The sequence below is a fragment of the Microtus pennsylvanicus genome, chromosome 1 (genome assembly GCF_037038515.1).
Source record: "Microtus pennsylvanicus isolate mMicPen1 chromosome 1, mMicPen1.hap1, whole genome shotgun sequence".
Classification (NCBI taxonomy): domain Eukaryota; kingdom Metazoa; phylum Chordata; class Mammalia; order Rodentia; family Cricetidae; genus Microtus; species Microtus pennsylvanicus.
Window position 1 is genome coordinate 53,687,306 of NC_134579.1, and position 23,580 is coordinate 53,710,885.

Below are 23,580 nucleotides of genomic sequence, written 5' to 3' on the forward strand. Positions count from 1 at the left end.
TGAGACTTATGCCTAATAGACCCTTTGCCCCTTGTATTAGTTAATCCGAAAAAACGAAAAACCTCAATGGCACAATCCAGTATGTAACCTTCCAGAATGAGGAAACCTATTCCAAAGGCTTAGTAACTTCAAACTTAGCAGTAGAGTAAGGATATGTACCTGGTAATAATAGACTGCAGACCAAAGTCTCGAATGTAGGGTATTTAAATTATTAAACTACATATGTTTGAATATCTTTTGAAAACTCCTCTAAGTATATTAGTTTTCAATATAGCAGCATGATTTCATTTTTAAGTTTTTAAGCAAGTTGATCATGAAGTGTCCATTTATAGCTACTTGTTCCTGACCCATCTGTTTTCCATCAGAATTTTTACTGTCATAGCCTTTGCCTCAATGGAAACTTGTATAATGCACATGGAAGAGAGGGCTGTGTAGAGGCCAATGGATGTCCAGTGTGGATCTCTGGTTCAGGCTAGGAATTGAAGCTTGGCTTTTTATTTTTTTAAAGCAATCTCTTTTTAAATTTCCTATCCAGTTTTCATACCTAATTTGTTAATATTTTAATTAGCATACACAATGAAATTTATTGTGGCAGTTCCTGCTTAACATTCCACTTTGTTTTCATCCCAACTTTTTTTTTTCTGTATCCTCCTCCCCTTCTTAATGGTCCTCTTATACTCCCCAAGTTAATCATCAGTCCACAGATTCCAGGAAGCTCATTGATGTATGTTGTAATGAGGCTGCTCATTTGTTCCCGGCCACCCAGTATTTAACCGAAATAATCACACAGAAACTGTATTATTTAAATCACTGCTTGGCCCATTAGCTCTAGCTTCTTATTGGCTAACTCTTACTTATTAATTTAACCCATCTCCATTAAGCTGTGCATCACCACAAGCTCGTAGCCTACCAGCAAAGTTTCAGCACATCTGTCTCTGGTGGTGGCTCCATGGCTTGTCTCTCACTCTACCTCCTTTCTCCCAGCATTCACTTTAGTTTTCTCTGCCTACCTAAGTTCTGCCCTATCAACAGGCCAAGGCAGTTTCTTTATTCACTAATCATATTCACAGCATACAGAGTGGAATCCCACATCAGATGTAGGTAGGCTGAAGATGGTCCTAATACCTTTGTTCCATTCTAAGTTGTTTCTGGGTATACTCCTCACTTGTCTTGTGGCTTGAAGTAAACACAAAATCTTCCATAGTAAACAACTGTGGCCTTCTCTCTTTCTTTATTCTGGTACCGTGACTAGAATCAAGCCACCGAGCACCACTTCTAGGTATTGGACTAAAAAAAAAAAGAAAGAAAACTTTGTCACTCTCCTTAGAGGTCTTGACAACTTTTAGTATGTAGACAGAGGGGTGACTAACAATTGGCTCTATTAACTGCCAGGTCTGTTAGCAATAGACTGTTCTCGGGAGGGAGAAATGAAAGGCAAGGCTGATGTCAGCCATGTCTCCTGCTTCCTTAGGAATGAGAGTGCCCAAGGTCAGCAGTAGTGTGGAGCACCTCTACGCCTGTCTTGGAGGCACTATGTCACAGCTGCTCCTTAACTGGACCTGAGTGTCCTTCTATGTGCTTCTCTGCTTTATGTGCTGCTTTGGGTTTCTGTTAGCTTTGTTTCACCTAGTCAAGAGTTAGAAGCATGGCTCTAGCTTTTAAATGTGAGGACTGAATTATTAATAGTTTCTGATAAAATATGATCCTCCGTTTCTGCTACCCAAAGCACCACATTCTCATGAAGTTTGGACTTCACTAATTAAACCTCTTTTAAAGTTTTTGACTACTTCTGGCTTTTTATTTCTTCCTTGATTTATGGCAGCTATTACTCCTGTGGGGCAAACCAGCAACATGCAATCTCACTAGATTATATGTTTTGTGCATCTCTCATGTTCAGTGTTTGCCTCCCATGAAAAATTGATGTTATTAATTCATTTTCAACATTAATTCATTAAGTCATAATGGTCATGATCAGAGCATACCACCACCCTTCATATGTTTTATTGTAATGCTCTCTCTTTGTGTCTTTTTGTGCCAAAGTTCACTAATAGTAGCCTTCTATATCCCAGTATCAGCTGTTTGTTCCTTGTCCTTAATGGTATTGGCTGGAGCCATCCGAACTACTTGGACTTACTCATGAACGGTGAAGTGCCATCATTCTACTTCAGCCGTATTTATTATTGGGCATTCTAACAGACTTGCTTGTGTTTCAGAACTTGATCCACACCTTTGAAAGGGGATACAGTGTTAAGAGACTGAACCAGGACAGAAGGGTGTCCTGCAGCTTAGGTAATGACTGTGACATTATGGATGCATTAGGCCAGTTTTCAAGGAGCAGTGAACCTTTCTTTTACTTTTTTCCTCCTGCTTGCTTGTTTATTTATACTCCTCCCTGCCTCCTTTTCTGCTTCCTGCAATGTTGACATCTTCAGCAGTTCCATAGTCATTACCAGTATCTAATTTCTGGTTGGTTCTTGTTTCAAAATACCTTACTCTGAAACAATTTTTCATCTACAAAATTCCCCACAAAACCAATGAAAAATGGCTCAAATTGTATAAATAGTATTGAGGACTTTTTCTTGTAAATGAAAGAATTGAAAGAATTCATAATGCCAATTCTTGTAAATGAAGTAAGAATTATATTTGTAACATTAAGTCTTTGTGAACAGATTTTTTTTTTAAAAAAAGTTGTGGTGGGGCAGGAGAGCTTTAGTTACAAACTAGTGATTAGTAATCATGAAACTGTCCGTTAATTAGTCATCATTTCTGATCATGTGGTGGCTAATCAGGTGGCTTTAGGAAAAGCTGTCTCAGTATGGAATGGTTGTATGACAGGAGGAAGTGTCTTAGCCTCAGAGAACATGCTCAATAATGCTTTCTTTCTTCCCCTGTCTTTAGATGCTTAGAACGATATGTAATTTTGTATTTCATTTGAAGGTAGGATGTTGTTAAAAGCTGGCAGTCTATAATATAGAGTATGGTGGGGAATTACATAATACATGTACTACATAGAAAAAATTCAGGAATGCCACAGCCTGATTACTATAACAATAATTGTAAATGGTAATAGATAGAAGATTTAATTAACTGTATTGAATTATAGCCTTCACAAATCAGTGTTTTTGGCAATGAGTTCCCAGATTGGTCATTTACATTTTTGTAGAGTTTGTGTGTGTGTGTGTGTGTGTGTGTGTGTGTGTGTGTGTGTGTGTGTAAATATAATAAAATCTATTTTCTGGACTTTATGAAAATTAAGATAACATGAGACTGATGACTCCAAATACTTTTAACAACACGAGTTGGATTTTCTTTTAAAAATACAGGACGGACACACACACGTGCACGCGCACACACACACACACACACACATTATACATATATAATTTTCTCAGGTCATTTAAAACAAGCCTGTTAAAACTTTAGTGACCCATTGTAGGTTTTTTAAAAAAGGAACCACCCAAACAAAAAAATAAGGAATTATTTATGTATGTACTGTTAGAGCCTCTAGGTTATAAATTATAAAATGTTCCTGTTTATGTTTTAAAGTTGAATGTCTATATAGCCATTGAACAAGTTAATTCTTTCTGTCCTCTTTCATCTCCTGTGGTTCAAATACCCAAGATTAGTAATCACTGACTTTATGCCTCTGACTTATACCTAGCAAGGAAAACTTACAAACATTTGGGAGTGATTAAAGAACAAAGACACAAGGGGATGGAGGCAAGCATTTTAGAAAATAACGAACAGTTGGTTTATCTTAATTGCTACCATATTCATTTATTCTTTTTCTTTCTTATGTGTCAATTGGGAGTTTGGTGGAAAACTAACCCTCTCACCTAATAATAAGACTTAATTCATTGCAGGTTTTCTAAGTGACTTTATGTTTTCTCTAAGCATGGGTCTTGAAGGTCTTTTACAGTTGAGGTTGAGCACACTTTGTTGCTTTTAGAGTGGAACAGTTTGCTTTTCATCTCCTAGAATGCATGTCTTAACACCCACCATCATTTTAATCTGGATGGATGGGCAATCATGAGACAGCCAGGTCAGTCGTAATGGTTCGACCGAGAGCAAGCTCGCACTTGGATCAGGTTTTGTTAAGCAGCCCTGCAGATGTGTTCCAGATAATGAAGAGTTCTGTACAGTGATAGTGAATCTGAGATTGCCAACTTCTGACTCCTTAGAAATGAAGTTTCACAGATAGTGTGTCTTACGAGACTATTTGGTGCTTTGCTTAAGGATAAAGACATTATGACAACACAGTTCATGCCTTATTGTTCCCTCTAATCTACTCAGCCCTTTCTCCAGTACCTACTGTGTGTTTCTCTGTTCATCATATGTATCTTTAATAGTGTCTTAGGAAGCAAAGCACCCATGGGTACATATTACACAATGTCTTCTAAGCATGTTTTGTTGTTGTTTTTATTGTTTTTTGTGTTCTTGTTTTCCTGTTGTCATTCAGTACAGATTCCAGAAGAAAAATGGGAGGAGTAGCATGATTTTTTTTTTTTTTTGGATTTTCGAGACAGGGTTTCTCCGTAGCTTTTGGTTCCTGCCCTGGAACTAGCTCTTGTAGACCAGGCTGGCCTCAAACTCACAGAGATCCACCTGCCTCTGCCTCCCGAGTGCTGGGATTAAAGGCGTGCGCCACCAACGCCCGGCGAGTAGCATGATTTTTATTGACAAAGTTATTGTTGAAATATAAGGTTTTACTTATTGTGAGTTGAATTGCTCTCTATACTTGATGTTGTTTGTTTTCTTGAGGCACTTGCCCCTGTCCAAGCCCCCTATACACATCAGCACACTCCTCTCAGCTTAGAAAGAAGTTAAAATTAAGAATTATGTTAAACTAAGTTAAAATTTAGAAATCAGTTTCTCATGCATGTGCTCGTGTATGTGTGTGTGTTGGTTGAGTTCTGTCTGGTGACTGTGAGCTAAAAAGAATGTAAAGTCAATTGACAACTCAGTTTTAAATAAGTTTGTTTAACCTTTTGTGTTTCAGTTGCTTCTTCGTTATGTAGCACTGGTAGATCAGGCCTTTCAACATAGTTTACATCAAAGACTTAAGAAAGAAGAGTAATTGAGGTGATAGTGCTGTCTTTCCCTATAAAATATATTTTAAATCATGTTGGAATCCCTAGAAGCATGGGAATTAGAAGGGAGGATCCCCACATTTCCTTTCTATCTTGGCCATCCATTTCTTATCCTGTTGCCATTTTATCCTTTTGAGACATTTCATCCAATCTGTTTTGGCTCCTCTTCTCATATTGTAGTTATCGTAATGAAGGACACATGCTCGAATGACCCAGGAAATTCTGGCAATATCTGTTTCAAACCCCATCTTAGAGACATCTCATTCGGAAGTAGAAGAGAACAGTGAAGTCAGAGACACTTTGGCTCATTGGCTTGGCTCTCTCTTCAGGGCAATTATAAGTAAATGTTCTCCCATCCCATTTCCCGTCACGTCGTCTTTCCCTCTGCTGTGCCCCTGTGAGCCAAATGGTAGCCATACTCTGAAAAGCTGTGCTCCTAATGCTTCTAGCCCCTTCTCTCTCCTCTGCCATTCTCTTTTCTACCGTGGGACAGTCGTGAGCTGTGAAAATATATGTCTTCCTGCACTCTCTCATGGCAGATTTCCCCTATGTTCCTAGGTAGGAAGAGCACCCTGCCATTTGTGTCTAACCTTTATATTTAATTATGCTTTCCACAGGTTTGTCCTTCTCATTAAACTGTAAGCCTAATGAATAAAATTACATCATTTTCTTTTCTCTTTTTCAGTTAAATAAATACATGGATAAAAGATAAAATCTTAATTGGTTAGGAATGTGTGTAGCGAACATTATTTTAGATGGATTCTCACGTTGAGATCAACCTACTTTTAGGTTCATGACTAACTCCTAAGACTCTGCTTGATGTATACTGAATTTACTTGAATTAATATAGATTCCCATTAAAGGTTACATGCATATATTTACCTCTCTTCATTCTTCCCTTGTACAGACGGAATCTCACTAAATTGTCCCTGATCTTCAGTCACATGCTGGCAGAAATTAAGGCAATCTTTCCCAATGGCCAGTTCCAGGGAGATAACTTCCGGATCACAAAAGCAGATGCTGCTGAGTTCTGGAAGAAGTTCTTTGGAGACAAGTAAGTCAGAGTGTAGACCCATCAACCTGGTTTTCTGTGTTGTCAGCTTATTTCTTGACTATACAGAGGAAGCATTCGGTAATTTTGATAGGATTTAATTCTCTTCTTTTTCCTTCAGTGCTGAGGGTTTGAGTTAAGACCTTGTGTGTGCTGCTTGAGTGTTTTCCCACTGAGCTGTGGCCCCCAAACCTTGATAACCTTAGAATGATAATTGTTCCTGTTGTAGTCAACAAATGTGTTAGTAATGAGACATGTAATTTTTGTTGTTAGAGTCAATGTCAGATTAGACAGAATTTGTATTCTGAAAGAACTTATTGTGTCAGTTAGCTCTGAGAAGCAGACACATATAAAATAATTCATGTGTATAATTTCTTATCATTTAATACCTATCTAGGAGATATATATATATATATATATATATATATATATATATATATATATGGTACATAGGAATATTCACCTTAAAAAGCATAAATAGGACTGCGGAAATAGCACAGGGAAAAGTGCTTATTGTGTAGGCAGGGGAATACAGCTTGAGCTCCCAGTATCCACATAACTAATGATGGGCATGGCAGCCCACCCGCAACACCAGCATGCTGAACATGGAGATGGGGTTCCTAAAGCAACTGACAAGCTAGATTAACTAAGCTGGTGAGCCCAGGATAATGTGAGAGACCCTGCCTCGCATGTAATGTGGAGAGTGATTGAAAAAGACGTACTCAGTTTATCTCAGGCCTCCTCATGTATGAATAAACACATATGCATCTACAGATACAAACTTGTACACACACATGTACAGACATGCGCATATACATATATCATATACATGCAAAAAAGAGGGATATTAGTTGTGTTACGTTTGTTTGTGCTGTGGAATATCTAATGATTCAAAGATGTTACATTCTTTTATGTTGCATTCATTCGTTAAGCACGGTAAAGCTGTGTTATTTTGCCTACTTCAAACACCTAACTGGTCTAAGAAAGAGATGAATGTCCAATAACTAGGCAGAAGAGAGAAAAGGCAGTGCTGGCAAGCAGAGAGAATAAATAGAAATCCAGGGAAAAGGAGGCGGGGGAGCAAGAAAAGGAGGCGAGGAGGACTCCAGGGGCCATCACCTCAGCCACACAGCCAGAGCAGGAATAAGAAGGAAAGAAAGGTATATAGAATAAAGAAAGGCAAACAGCCCAGAGGCAAAGCATAGGTAAAGAGAAATGAGATGATTTAAGTTAGAAAAGCTGGCTAGAAAGAAACCAAACAAAGGCTAGGCATTAATAAGTTAGAGTATGTCTCTGTGTATTTACTTGGGAATGAAGTGAAGTAGCGGTCCCCAAGAATTAAAAAAATAATAAAAGAAACAACAAACCAACTACAGACCTCTTTTTAGAGGAGATATATGTTAGACTTAGAAAGGATCTTTAAAAATGAGGTGCAAGAGCCTTCTATTTCACCCAGCGATCCTTTCTGTGTATTGTTCACAAAAGCCCATTAGGTTTAAACAAAAGCTGTGTGACCAGGCGCATCTCAGAGCTGCCAAGTGAAGACCATAAACACTTCTTACTCAGATATACATGTCCATGAGCAGGTTAATGTTGGGGTTGAATGTGAGAATTCATCATAATTTATGTAACACTTGGTAAACTTTGGGGATCATCCCTCAGAAGTGAACAACGGGAGACAAGTGACTTCCGTGACTTCCTAAGGTTTCCTTTAAAAAGAGCACCTTCTGATGCTCTTGCTGGAAGAGGCACACTACCCAGGGGAGAGGACGCCTGATGGCTTCCACATTGATGAGTGTTTGAAAACTGGGTAGCTGTGCCTGTCTGTTCCATGAATTGTGGAGTTAGACAGGTAATGTGTGGGCTATGCTTTGAGCTGCTCAGTGCTCTCAGAATGGTGACTGTCGCATTGGCTTATGCTTTGTCCTTTCCTTTCTGTCATGAAAAGGTTGGTTTCTGTAGCTACTACCACGACTAGAGTGTACATACACAGAGCAGCGATTTTAACAGGCATAGAACATTCTGGTTCCAAAAATATATTTTGGTTTGGTGCTTGAGAAAGGTCTTACCATGTGTCTTAGGCTAACCTAAAACCTAAGGTCTTCCTTAGGCTGCTTTCCACATGCCGGGATGATAGGTGTGTGCCACCATTCTTGGTTTGACTTCAAAAAATCCTGTTGTTCACTTCCTATATTGAAATGAAAGGAGAATATACCATTTAATTCCAGTGGCATGAACACTGTGTTGTAGAAATCAGGCTCTTCATAACATTTCTCCGTCCATTTACCATTGAGGGATTAATAGTGTCATCCTCACTGCTAATGTGAACCGCAGGAGCGGAGAGCATCCTCATGAAATATGGATGAGTGGCGCACAGCAGCGAGGCGAGTTCTGGAAGAGCGCCGGCATTGCAGCTCCCGTGTTAGCACTGAGAGCCCAGGGCACACGTGGTGACTTTCAAAATAATTTTTCTCTTAAAGCTTCTGAAAATGTATAGAACAAGTTGTTCACGGAAATTCAGTTTGAAAACTGACAATTCTGCTTTGTTGTACAGCACTTTGTTAGGAGGTTCCTAAGAAATGACAACTGTGCCCATGTTTTTGAAGAGTCATATTTACTTTGCTGACACCACACAGCATGGTGAATTATGAATTTTAGACACCTTGTGTCTCCTTTGTTTAGCCACAGGCGCCAAGGGGCTGCTATTGTTTAGAACTGTTCCGTCAGGAAATCACTTCAGCTACAGTCTAAGTGCTGTCCCTGCCCACAGTCCTCCCTCCGTCCACTGAGTCTGTGACGTCGACAGGCTGAAAATGGCCTTTGACACCTTTGCTTTTAGGATGAGCATACAATTCCAAGGTGCTTCCCGAACTGATTGGAGAATAAAAGTGGACTAAAGCCATTCCTCATTCTCAGTTGGCTGTTGTTCTGTGGTTCCCTGTGTCTTTCGAGTTCATGAAACTGTGTGAATAGTGTGACTTCCATGGACTGAATTCTTTCTCTTCATCATGTTCCAAATAGCTCACATTTACTTGGTTCTCATCTTAAAGAATCCCTGTCATTTATCCTTTACAGTGATGATATAAGAAAACAGTTTCATTTAATCTAAGTGGTGACATTACACTTCAGAATAGCACTGTTAAAAAAAAAAGACCTATAATAAGAGGTTGTTTCTACAATCAGTCAGATTAAAATTTTGTGATTTTATTCTTAAAGACTGTTGTTATGGTTTCCTTCTGTGAAGGGATAAAGTCATCTTTAACAAAACTTTAAGAATAAATTAAAATAAAAAACAATCCATTCTTCATAAGACTTCATGATACTCACACATTAATTTCATTTCAGACCTTATGAAAACAGGAATAGAAAAATGGCTTTCAGTACTGTATGCCTACTCTCTGTCTGGGGGCTCAGCAGAGCAGCCAATAGGCCCTGTCTGCCAGAGTCTCAGTAAGACAAAATGGGCATGACAAAAGGAATAGAAAATCCTGCATACTCAAATCTTTATGCAAATCCATTTAGTATTTTAAAAGTTTAGTGTTGTCTTTACTTCCTTATTCTATTCACCAGGTGGTAATAGAAACATGTAGGAAAGTAACGTTATTGAATAAATGTATCAATATAAGTTACAAAATGAGACAGTCAGACCAAATCTTCATATTCTGGAATAATCTTTATAATCCGGGGGCGGGGTGGACCCATGCTGGTAATCCAGAAGCATTTTCAGTCTGGCACAGTCTCCCAACTCACACAAGTGCATAAATGCCTAGGAAAGTCGGCAGAGAGGGGAAGAAGGCAGGTGAGAGGGCAGGGGAGGGAGGGGGAGAGAGAGTGAGAGGGTCAGAGAGAAGAGGACACTGGCTAAAGTGCTCACACACCGGGGAAACTGTTTTTCTAAGCAGGGCCACTAGCCATTAACATTTCACCAAAGGTTCCCAAGCAAATTATTATGCAGCACGAAGTCTTTCACTTCTCTTGGGTGTTCTTTCTCTCACTGTGTCCATTACCAGTTGTTATGCTGAAGTTTCGACTTCCCCTGGCTTGCTGTTACAGTCTGTCTTCCGTAACAGCTTCTGAGACCAGTGAGATCTGTGGGAAGCAGAAGCAATCACTCCAAACATTGGCCAGAACTGCTTTAGAAATACTGGGTCTGAGATCAAGGCTAACACCCCAAACTGCAGCTTTTAGGAAACCTTAGGTGATCTCTCTTTCTCGTTCCTTCCTCCATGCTCTCCTTACTTCACCCACTCTGAGCCCCCACCCCAGATCAACTGCAAAGAAACATCTATCCCACAGTTTACCAGTATTTCCCCTCCACACTTCTCTCTTTTCACGCTTCACTCTGCTAATTTCCCTACCACTGCCTGGGTGACTAGTCACCCATAGTGTGTCCGAGCGCTTCGGAGACTTTCCTGACAGACTTTATCTAAAGTTGTTTTTCCACATCCTTGTTGGTACCCAGGTTCCCATTCATTCTTCTAGTTTACAAAGAACAGTGATATGTTCCTATTTCCCAGTCAAGACATTTCTGAGAGACTAGACAGTCCACTTGAAGACAGGGACTCCATTAACTTTGTTTTTGAGTGCCTTGGTGTATTATCTCAGAATGTGTGGTCACTGATACTCATTAGCAGACTGTGTGCATGTACTGTTTTTACTATTTTATCTAATCATGTGGATAATTATCATCCTTTCATGAAGCTTAGTTTCTGAGCTTCATGGAGTCCCTGTAGATGCCTCAGCAGAGTGTGTCATTTAAGCTTTTATGAACATTGTACGTTTAATTCACAGATGGGGAGCAAAGGATTGTATGGCCCCGTAACCTGTACGAGAGAAAGCCAAACAGCTTGTTTCCTCAGGGGAGGAATGCAGTGTAGATATGAGGTCCTCTAGTTCCTGTGGGCTCTGACTGCAGCACTTCCTCGCTTTGTCCCCGGGGACACTCCTTAGACGGTCCATGCATCCCTTTCCTCTTGTCTAGTGTAGACATGAGGTCGGGACAATATCTGTTGTCTGGTGCTGCTGTGAAAATTTAACAGATTAGAAACTGCCAATAAGAGCATAATATTGTCTGGCGCATAATCAGCCAACTATATTGTGAAGTAATTAAACAATTTTTTCTTTGATCTTACTTCAAATACCATATATATATTTGCTAGTTTTAGAATTAGTATAGTTAAACTTTGACTTTGATGGAACTTCCACATCTGGCAATCTAAAGCAAACCAAAAAGAATTAGAAGTGAAAATTGAATTGTTCTAAGATTATGTGTATCCCTTTGTAAAAGTGAGTTAAAGATAAATGATCTTGCTTGCTCTGGGGAAAAATGACCTTTTTATAGCTGGGTTTATTGCCTCTGCCTTTGATTTCCCAGGAAAGCGGTATGGACTTTCTTTGGTTTTCCGTATTTACTTTTCACTCTTAATAAGAAACAAGAAAAACTTATTTCTTTTCTTCTCCATTGAGTAATATATATGTTCTCTAGGCTATTAACTAGATCTGTTTCCCGTTATAGAAAAGACAACCTAGTTCTCTTTAATTAATAGAGGGAGTACACAGTTAAAACTGGGCACTTTTACAATGAAACTATACAACAGGTTCACTAGGAAAAATATTACCCAAAAACTGAAATATAAACGCAAAAATAATTTTTTGAGTCAGCTCCTATTATTGTCTATCTAAACAAATCATAGTATTTTATGTCAACAAAATAATGAAGCTTAAATACAAATTAAAGGATTTTTTTTGCTACTGTTGAACTCATTGTCTAAAATTCAAAAATACAAAATTGTAACTTACTAACGATAAGCAGTGTTTGTTCAATTTGGGATACAGGATATAAAATGATAAATGCTTAAAGTTGTTATTTTATCATTAGAAATTGCCTACTTACTATGAGTAGTAAATAAGCTAATTTACCAGTGGCCATGGACTGAAGCATGAGAGGAACATTGGCCTCCAAGGAGAAAGCATATTGTAGAGAATGTACATTTATTAATAGAGTATCTACCCAGCCTCTTCCTGGGGATACAGTAGTGGGACTGACTTACTGTGGTGTCGGTTAGTTCAAAAGAAATGATTATAGGAAATTCAGCATTTTGTAAATACATTGTCTTCTCTTCATTTTTCTTTATTCTTTAAAATAAGTGTCATTAAGCATAATCTTATTTTTTAAAAAGAACTTATTTAAGAGTAGATCCAGATTTGCTAAACTTATAAATTCAGCCAAACAGGATAATGATTTTATTATGTCCCAGTGATTCAGGCCATTGTCGGGCAGAGGATGTTGTGGCATTATTGACCAATGATCACCTGAACTGCATAATATTCAGAACATTCTTGGTGACTGTGGAATTCAGACAAGGGAACCTGAATTCTGCTCCAGCGAGGACTTGCTTGGTTCAAGACTGAGCATGCTCAATGCTGCTGGCTCTCACCTTCACTGTACTGTATTTTGAAAGCTCTACCTGTTGCTTTCTTTGCACTTTTTTTTTATTTTTCTTATGCAAAGCCACACTTCTAAAGCTCTGTCATTTGTGTCCCTAAGAAAAACTGAAAGCCATTGGTATGTTTAAAGTTCAGTTTATGTGCTAGGTGGATCATAGTGTATGGTGTGGTTAAGAAATTTTAGCAATGATCTTCAAATCTTAATTGTATTCTTCATTACCAACTTAATACTACTTTTCTAGTATGGGATATTACTCGATGTTTTCCATTTTTATGGATATATAAATTGTACATATCCCTTACTATACTGATATGTGTGTTCACCACATGCATAACACAAATAAAAGGATATATACAATACAAGAATAGCGTTGATATATTCTTCACATCCTGGAAAGGATCATATGTGTATACCCTCTAGTGTCTATGATTGCCACCTACACATGCATTTTATTTAAGTATAGAAAATAAAGCTTGTTGTAACATCTTCATACATGCCCATTGTAATTTTGCTCAGCTTTGCCTCCTTGCCCTCTCTTGTTTCCCACTTCTCTCTTCTCTCCTGCTGTTCTTTCTATTCCCGCATGTCTCCCTTCTGCTTCCTTTCTCATCTTGCACCTTCCTCTCTTTCTCTGTCTCTCTCTGTCTCTCTCTGTCTCTCTCTGTCTCTCTCTGTCTCTCACTGTCTCTCTCTGTCTCTCTGTCTCTCTCTCTCTCTCTCTCTCTCTCTCTCTCTCTCTCTCTCTCTCTCTCTCTCTCTCTGTCTCCAGATGACTGGAGAACTGGAGAGTTGTGTTTATTGCCCATTATAAAGAATCTGGGTGTTTTTTATTTAATTCCAGACTCTACATAACTAAGAGCCCCACTGTGTGTGGGTAGCACTTGGCATCCTCACAGAGAGAATTAAGGCTCAGGGAACACATACAAGACACAGCTGATGCTTTCATCATTGCATTGCTATGAGTAAAACACATCTTTTGTGTTGACCCAGAAACTTGGAGACTTCTGCCAGCATCCATGGAACTGGCAACTAATTTCCTAGGAGCTTGGAAGCTGAGCAGCATCCCAGCCTCTGCAACACCTTAGAATCACTTTTGGCTGGTAGGAAAGCTATTCAATTTTATAGCAAAGTAATTGATTTTTTTTCACAGTCAGCGTATGGAAATATATTACTGACTGCTAAATATTCATTGCTGGCTTCTAAATATTCATTTTCTATCTCTAATGTTGATTATTACTGTGAAGAATAGTAAGTAACTGTAGTATTTTCTCTTTTCTTTTCTTTTCCTTTTTACTCTTTGTGGGCCCCCACCCAGATTCTAAATAATAGGTTTATTTCTAGCCAGCTTTCTAACTTACATGATCCTGTCTGTAACTACTTTCTTGCCTCTGGGCTGTTTACCTTTCTTTATTCTATATATCATACTTTCCTTCTTTTTTTTGTTTATTTTATGTTTTTTAGTTGTTGCAAAAAAAAATTTTCTTGTCTCCTCCCCGTTTCCCATTTCCCTCCACCTCCTAGCACACATCGCCCCCTCTCCCTACTCCCCTACCCCTCTGCCCCTCCCCCCTACTCCATCCCCCTCCCTCTCGAGAATGAAGAGCAGTCCAGATTCCCTGCCCTGCAGGAAGTCCAAGGTCCTCCCACTTCTATCCAGGACCAGGAAGGTGAGCATCCAAACAGGCTAGGCTCCCACAAAGCCAGTTCATGTATTAGGATCGAAACCTAGTGCCATTGTCCTTGGCTTCTCATCAGCCTTCATTGTCCGCCACGTTCAGAAAGTCCGGTTTCATCCCATGCTTATTCAGTCCCAGTCCCACTGGCCTTGGTGAGCTCCCAATAGATCAGTTCCACTGTCACAGTGGGTGCGCCCCTCGTGGTCCTGACTTCCTTGCTCATGTTCTCCCTCCTTCTGCTCCTCATTTGGATCTTAAGAGCTCAGTCCGGTACTCCAATTTGGTCGCTGTCTCTGTCTCGATCCATCGCCAGATGAAGGTTCTAATGTGATATGCAAGATATTCATCAGTATGGCTATAGGATAGGGTCATTTCAGGTTCCCTCTCCTCAGTTGCTCAAGGTACTAGCTGGGGACATCTCCCTGGACACCTGCGAGCCCCTCTAGATTGAAGTTTCTTGCCAACCCTAAGATGGCTCCCTTAATTAGGATATATATTTCTCTGCTCCCGTGTCCACCTTTCCTTTATCCCAACCATCCCATTCCCCCAAGCTCCCCCCATTCGCCCCTTCTCATGATTCTCACCCCATTTCCCCTTAGCCCCATGCCACCTCACCCCCAAGTTCCCAGGTTTTGCCCTGCAATCTTGTCTACTTCCCATATCCAGGCGGATGACTATATGTTTTCTTTGGGTTCACCTTCTTATTTAGCTTCTCTAGAATCACAAATTATATGTTCAATGTCCTTTATTTATGGCTAGAAACCAATTATGAGTGAGTACATCCCATGTTCATCTTTTTGGGTCTGGGATACCTCACTCAAGATAGTGTTTTCTATTTCCATCCATTTGCATGCAAAATTCACAAAGTCATTGTTTTTTACCGCTGAGTAGTACTCTAATATGTATATATTCCACACTTTCTTCATCCATTCTTCCATTGAAGGGCATCTAGGTTGTTTCCAGGTTCTGGCTATTACAAATAAGGCTGCTATGAACATAGTTGAACAAATGCTTTTGTCATATGATAGGGCATCTCTTGGGTAATACCACTCTTGGGAATATACCCAAGACATACTTTCCTCCTTACTCTTCAGCTGACTGTGTGTCTATCTGATTAGCCCCTGGAATCTTCCTCTTCTTCTCCTTTACTTGCTCTTCTCTCTTCTTTTTTCGAATATACATTTCTCCTGTTTACTCTCTCTGCCTGGCGACCCTGCCTATTTCTTTCTCCTGTCTAGATGTCTTTGCATCATTAGACAAACATTCCACAGCATCAATAAATGTAACACATTTTAAACTAACATTCCACGACATAACTTTTTCTTGTTTAGTTCTAGCTTTGCCCTTCTTTCTGTTACTTTTCAGTATCTGCAAAATATGAAGCCTAAGCTGTGCTTCAGGCCTAGAATCCTAGCTCCTCAAAAGAGTAAGGTTGGAGAATCACAAACTAAGGGCATGCCTGGGTATAGAGACAGTTAATGTCCAACCTCAACTACTTAATGAGACCTTATCTTAAAGTAGAAGTACCTGATGGTATACCTAAATATGCTCAGTATGTGTAGTTTCTCCAGTAAAGGTCTTAGAATATTGTTGGGTGCTTATTTGGTTTGCTTTTATGCTTAGACTTCTAAGGCTTCACTCATTGCTAACTGACTTAATTGGCCAGTATTGAGAGATTTAAGAGGAGTTTTGTTTTATTATTGACTTTTTTTGCGTGTTTTTGACACTGACCTTATTGTTGAAAGGAAGATCATTTTAAAGCATTCCACAAACTTCTGTGGAATTATTTTCTACTTTTAATGTGTATATTTTTTTTGGTTTTGCTTAATCTGACCATAGCCGATCAAAGGCAGCTTGCTTTGAACATGAACAGTTGTATCCCGTGCACCTTCCAAATGTTAATGAACTTTCTGAGGAAATATAATGAAGACCAGTTGTGCTTTAGGAAGATGTGAACAAAAGCCCACAGCTTTAAGAAAAGAGTCTGCTGTTCTGTGGTCCATGAAGAAAATGGAAAAATTATATCAGGAATTTTAATGCATTTTTATAAGTGGTGTTTTTTTCAGTTTCTCCTCCTATTCCTTTCTACCAATAAACATACTTCCAAAGTCAAAAAATAAATATGAGTGTTACTGTGGTGATTTAGGGTTCCCTTTAGTGAGTTCTTATTCTTCTGGTTAATAAAAACGACTGAAAAATGAACCTGAAAGTGTTATGACCATTTTATTAGCATCTGAAAGAAAAACAATAGAGCAGGCAAACTGAAAATTCCAGCAGCTGCCAGGAAGAGGGAACTGAAGAAGAGGAAGACAGAGAATCATGCCTTATACCTTAGGGTCTAAGGAAACAGACAGGTTCAACCATCGAGGTCAGCAAGCAGCTGCATTGCAGAATGGAGCAGGTCATGTGTGATTCTGAGAGTCAAAATGTCCAGAAGGTCATTGAAAGAGACTTTTTAATAATAAAGGAAAAAGTCCTCCCCAGAATAAAGAGCAAGAGTGGGTTAAGCTATGCAAGCAGAAATTCCATAAATAATGTTATTGTGAAAGTCAAGGGAAATATAAAGATAGAATTTCCTTATTTCTGCAAATGTAGATCTCTGAATGTAGATCTCAGACTAGAAACGGGGTAATTGTCCAGTCCATCAAGAAATGCTTGTCTATGCTACAGCAAAGTGTCACAGGCTTTGTCTAGGAAGAATGCCTATCACAAGTGGTGTCTGTGACTTTCTCTGTGCAAGTTGAGAGGTAGTTAGATCTAAGTATGAACGCCTCTAGTTACCATGGTTATAGCCTGTGAAGTGTGAGTGGTCTTGAGGCATCTATCAGTGATGCTGATGTGCTCTTTCTGCCCTGCTGGGAAACAATTGGTTTTCGCTTATTGATGGAGCAGCAGAGCAAAGATAGCCCGATAAGAATCTATTTTCATATCCTTCAAGAAATGTAGTCATTACGAAAAAGATTGGATTTAAGTAATAACTATTTACAAGAATGTCAGCAGGCCTAGGGATCAGAGTCCTAATGCTCTGCATCCATAATGAAAAAAATAAAATCAAACCAGCAGACATCTTCTGAATACCCTGTTACATTCTGTACAAAGCGAGCCTTCACTTTAGAAGTGCTGACACTGAAGATCTGTTTGGTAAGGTGATTTTGCTGCAAAGTTATGCTGCAAAGTCCAGCGAAAACTTTAAAATAAGAAATGGGTTAATGCAGATAGGACAGATTATCTTCAAAGCCCAAATGACATTACATATGGATGGACTAGAATCAACTTTCCAAACAACTGTCACCACATGAAAACTAACAAGCAGTAAAAGTCTTGATTTATTATTAAAAGCCTGTATTATCTATTCTCATGCTCTCTTTTGATATTTAGTGGTGACTTTAATGCAAGAAATTAACTTAAATAATTCAAGTTTAATGTTCATGGCATACATAATGTCAGGTAATGAAGTTTCGTGAAATGAACGCACCAATATAAAAACATTCTGAAGAAGGTATCAGCATGTCACCTGATCCTCTGTTGGTCAGAGCCCTTGCTTGCAGCAAGTCCCATGCAGTTAAAGTTAAACACCCTCCCACCCAAGTCTCACTTTGTAGTATGATGGAGTCACTAAGAGTTAAACAGCGTGTCTTGTATTCCTTGTTAATGATGTTGGCTTATCTCTTTGTTGTGCTCATGGAATTCCCCTATTCTTGGGTGCAGCAGTGTTTAATTTATTTTTCTTGTTCCGTTATGTAAGTATTTATTATATTGTGTGTGGTATCTGAATGACTGTCAATTAAGAACTGTTCTATCCACCTCTTCAAAGGATTTATGCATTTCTGATGGTTGTATTTGAGTTCAGGCCTTCATCTTTAGTAGGCTCCCCAGCATTCCTTGAAGCTCTCGTTGTCAGTTCTGGCCATGTCCTGCTCCACCTTGCTCCACACCCCTTCAGCACTTTCTAATGGCTCTCAACGTGGGAGAGTGGACTTTAATCATACTTAGATTTTCTTTGCTCTGATATCCAATGAAGTTGAGCCTATCATTGTATCTTCATATGTTGTTTCCTTTTAATTTTGTTTATAGCGTCTGCTCATAAACAGCCCCTCCTCCATTCATTGCTTACTTTATGCTTTAAAATCTTTGGCTCAAGCCAGGCGGTGGTGGCGCACACCTTTATTCCCAGCACTTGGGAGGCAGAGGCAGGCGGATCTCTGGGAGTTTGAGGCCAGCCTGGTTTACAAGAGCTAGTTCCGGGACAGGCACCAAAGCTACAGAGAAACCCTGCCTCGAAAAACCAAAAAAAAAAAAAAAAATCTTTGGCTCAGTTTAAATTTTTTGCTTACTCCAAATGTGTGCAGATATCTTTCTGTGTCTCTTCTAAGAAAACTCCGTTTCATTGTTAGGTTTAAATACCTCAAGTTGATTTTCTAAAAGAATACTAGTGTCTGGTGTTCAAGATTTAGTTCCTTACCTACTTTTATCCACCAGCCTTCATAAAAACGTATCTTAAAAAATGTATTTTACAAATATTTGACCTTATATAAAAAAATGCCTTGTGGGTTTGGTTTTTTTTTTGTTTTGTTTTGTTTTGGTTTTGGTTTTTGGCTCCTAAAACAGCAGTTTTTCCATCTCTGTTTGTCTATCTGTGTCTCATTGCCACTGTGTTAATGTGAAGGACATAAGCTTGCTTGTGTTCTTTTAAAAATTATTCTATTTAATATTGGTTATTAATAGTTTGCTGTGAGGTTTCGAATCTGTTTGTTTCTACTGCAGCAATGCCCTGTGGAGTTTTGACTGAGGTTATTGAATCTATAGATCAATTTAAGGAGAAGTGACAACCTCATAATACTGAGTCTGCCAGCCCACTGGAAGGTTATATATCTCCTTAGGACGTTGCTATTTCTGATTCTACATGTGCATTGACCTTGCTCTTCTTCTGTTAGCTCCCCACTCCCAAGTGTTTCATATTTTCAGATACCATTACGTCATACAGAATCTTAGAGTTTTAGATTCTAGTCCCGGTTTGTAATGCTATTTCGAGAAATGATGAAAATGTTTAACATTAAACCCTTAATGCCAGTAATTAGATAAAAACTAGTTTATATAATAATGTGCCGTGAATATATTTACATGATAAATATCATTCTGTGCAATTCCAGTTGCTGTAATACAGTCTTTCTGTCATTAAACATGAGTATATTTGCTTTTTGTTTGGTGCTGTTACACGTAGCACTGCCTTAATGAGACAGGTAGGTGAGACTTTACACTACCTGCTAAGTGCTTTTTTAGTGTTTCTTAGACAGAATCTCATGGAAGTAGACTCTCATGCTGCACAGCTTTGAACCTTGTTACCAGTTTGCCCTCCAGAAATGCTGTGTAAATTCTCTTACCACATATGTCTGCTATTTCCTGTTTCCAGACACCATTGCCCTTGTTCATGGTCACACCTTTGTTATGTGAAATTTCCCTCCAAGTGCTGCACGTAAAACATAGAGCCTTGAATGAACTAGACGTTTCATGAAAATGTTTTGCTTTCCTTTTTTTCTGGACTGATTTCCTAACATCCATCTTTCATATCTTAAAATTTCAAGGCTTTCACGTTAGACTGGCTGAGTCACCTCTCAGTTGCTGACCCACTGACCCCCTTTCCATTTTGTCTTCTTGTGTCTAATTGACCTCATTTCCTTATTCTTTCTCCAATAATGTTTATTCTTTCTGTACAGATTAAGATAATATCTAAACAGCATGGTATCATGGCCTTGTTTAGCATGTTGTTTTCTCTGAGGCATTATATGGGACAACTTGCTACTTTTGTAAGAGATTTCTGTATTGCATATGAGCAATGGTAAGCTGTGAAGGAATCACTGTACTTATCCTTACTAAGGTTCTAAAGGTGCTGAGGTCATACTGTGGAAGCAGTTGTCTTGGTACCCACTGGTCTTTCAACTTGTCTTGTGTATTAAACATCACTTGTGTTTGGTCTGGAAATATGGCACTGAAGACAAAGGCACTTAATGCCAATCTGATCACCTGAACTTTAGCCCCATGACCAATATTGTGGAAGGAGAGAACTAATTCTGGCAATACACACACACACACACACACACACACACACACACATGAAGTCGTGCTCCCATGCATAAACACAGAAAAAACATGTAATAAAATGAAAATAATTATTCCAGTATATTTTTACGGTATTTGCCTGTAGCTAATGAGATTTATGATTAATGATAAGTGGCAAATGGAGATTAAATTTTCTGTAGTGTTGTGAGACACTGAAACTCAAGTTGGCCCATTTATGCCGCTCTGTTCCTTTGTTTCTCTTCTCTCTCTTTGCCTCCGGTCATTGTCAAAACACACAAGTTTGCATTTTTCAGTGAAACATTTTGTCATCAATATTTTCTCCCACTGGCTTCATCTTATGGCCATTGATGCTTGCCTTTGTCAAGAAGCCCAGGGCGCCAAAAATTTGAAGCCACAGTCTTCTTTTCTTGCTCTTAAGGAAACTTTGTACTCTATTTCTGTTCTTCCCATTCTGTTCCATTTTTTTTTTCTCCCATCCCTTAGACTTGGTCTCTGCTGAGCCCACAGAAGTGGAGGAATACTTATAGTAATGATTCTTTGTGATAAACCAGCCAAATAATGCTCTACTTTCCTAGCCTTCATTACCAACTTTAAAGAAGGTTCCAATAAATATGTACTTGGAGCCTTAGGGTTTATCATAAATGAATTATGATAAAATCTCATTACACAGCTTCTATGAAAATGTGTCTTTTTATGTTGAAATTATTGCTCTGAAGTTGTATGTTGCATCAAAATCTTAAAAGTAGCTATATTTTATATTTTTTCTCTGAAAAATCATGAAATATTCAAAATAGGTTAGAATCTATATGGATTTTAGGTATCAGATAGTGATAATTTTAGGGTAACATATTAAAATGATTATCAGAGCCATTTTGTTTGGACTTTTATACTTTACACACACAAAAGAATGAAGTTTTCTATTCAGCCACTTTATTCATACAACTTATGCTTTTTAAGTAAAGTATCATGGTACTTAAAAAAAAAGATCTATCTGTATCATTCTGAAATTAGAAGTCCTTTCACCAACGTTTGCCCTCTGCTTATTATGTATGAGTTTTGTCTTTGTGTCTGGTCAGTACTGGAAGCTTTAATTTGGAAAATGATTAGGCGCCTCTTGGGCAGACTTCCATTGTCGCTGCCATGCAGCTGGCCTAATGGTATCCATACACTCCTATAAGTCAATAGCTTCCCAATATTACTAGAATTTTTCCTTGTTCTTTTAAGGCAGCAACATTTTGTTAACCTTAATCAGAGTCTGACGTGTGTTTCTCTTAAATGGCATCTGATGTGGTGTCTCCCTTCAGTTCTCTGTGGTTTCCTGTTTTTTCTCAAACATAGAGAAAAGTCTTTTGAGGTATTAAGCGTCTTAGCTTTCTTCTTTAATCTGCACGAAGCCCATGCTTCCCTGCAAGTCCAGTGTCTTCTGGCATGTCTTGCCATTTCTTGTATAGTACTTTCTTACACACTGTATTTCCCCCAGGTCTTGTTGAGTGTTCAATCAGAAGGGTTTTCTATTTTCCCTACCTGTGTCCCTTAGCGTTATAAATCCTGCCTCCAAAGTGTTTGTTTCCCAAGGCCGAAGGTGGTCGTAGGCCCTTCCATAGTTAAGTGCCTCCAACAGCTTTGCTATTTTGGTAGATATGGTCTATCAGTGGCTTTGAGCAACTAGGAGAGTCAACACCAATTAGGAACTCATCAAAACTGTTCATTCTTAGGACCCAACGAGATCACAGAATAATTTAGGCTCTAGGTTCTCTGTGACAGGAAGCCCATTAAACAATTTAATCTATGCTATTATTTGTCTGCTGTAGATAATGATAATAATTCAAAATATTCAAGTCATAGCTAAACTTCATTGAGAAAATTGGTATTGAGCGAGGCCAGAGAAATTTTATCTCATTTCTGCTTATTTTCTCTAGAGACAATGGTAAAGAAAAACCCAAGATTTAAATATGCACTATCTTTCTGGAGCATGCATATAGCTTTTGTGTCCTGTTTGAATACTGAAATATCAGTGTTTAAGACGTGAATAGTTTCTTCCTTCCATCTATTCATGACTAGGAGTGTGGCATTGTGAAAGGAGAAAAGGTTGCTAAGGAACAGATAGATGATGGGTGTCACAGATTTTCATGGTGGAAAGGAGGATGGGTGAGTAGTGGAAATTGCTACGTTTGAGGAATGAGAGAAACAGGTCTTTTCTTAATTCATTCAGGGGTCCTCTAAAGTTCTGAAATATTATGTATTGAAACTTGCTATATTATATATAATAAAATATATTAATTGGTAGATATTGAGTGAACAAATTTCTACAAGATTTATAAAAGAAGCCTTCCAGTTGCATTCATAGGGAAGGTCAGAGAACATGTGCTTTTCACTTCTGCAAACTGCATCTGAGAGGTTGTAGGTGATTGGTCAATAGTTAAACTGCTTTTAGTATACAAAAAGAAGATCATGATGCCTATCACTTTGATCAGATTGCCCTCTATGTGTTATGCTTTGAGATACATCTTCATAACCATGAACTGAATGAAAAACAAAGATTCTTGTTAGATGCTTAGCAAATGCGGAATAATCAAGTGAACACTTACTTAATGGAACCTGAATGAGCAATATTTTCAACTGTTCTAATACAAATGCAATAGTGTCTGTGTGTGTGTGTGTGTGTGTGTGTGTGTGTGTGTGTGTGTGTGTGTGTGTGTTTGAGACCGTGTTTCCCTGTAGCAGTCCTGAACTGGAGTCCTTTTCTGGAACTCACTTTGTACACCAGGATGGCCTTAAACTCACAGAGATCCGCCTTCCTCTGCCTCCCAAACTTGGATTAAAGACATGTGCCACTACCACCTGGCTCAAATCTGATACTGATAACGTCATGGTTTACTTCTTTTTTTCAGTGGAAGCTATATCCTTATTGACACCTGATTCATTGAGTCATCTTTTTCCTTTACACAGAACCATTGTACCATGGAAGGTCTTCAGACAATGCCTGCATGAGGTTCATCAGATTAGCTCTGGCCTGGAAGCAATGGCTCTAAAATCAACCATTGACTTAACTTGCAATGATTACATCTCAGTTTTTGAATTTGATATTTTTACCAGGTTATTTCAGGTAAGATATATACTTGCTTCATCCATCTATCCCGTCCTTCCTTCCAGAGCTCTGTGTTTGTTTCTTTTTTTTTTCCACATGCATATGAAATACACAAACATATGAGTAACAACGTCAGTCATGGCAGCCAA

General features: G+C 38.7%; 1 protein-coding gene across 4 annotated transcripts in view; it reads left to right on the forward strand.

The window, feature by feature from the left end:
- Cblb (Cbl proto-oncogene B) overlaps positions 1-23,580 on the forward strand; it is a 180,490-nt gene that overhangs the window by 80,034 nt on the left and 76,876 nt on the right. For all 4 annotated transcript variants that reach the window (XM_075964244.1, XM_075964262.1, XM_075964271.1 and 1 more), the window contains exons 4-5: positions 5,998-6,144; positions 23,293-23,449. In XM_075964244.1, coding sequence (XP_075820359.1) covers positions 5,998-6,144; positions 23,293-23,449 — 304 coding nt within the window. The remainder of the gene's footprint in view (positions 1-5,997; positions 6,145-23,292; positions 23,450-23,580) is intronic.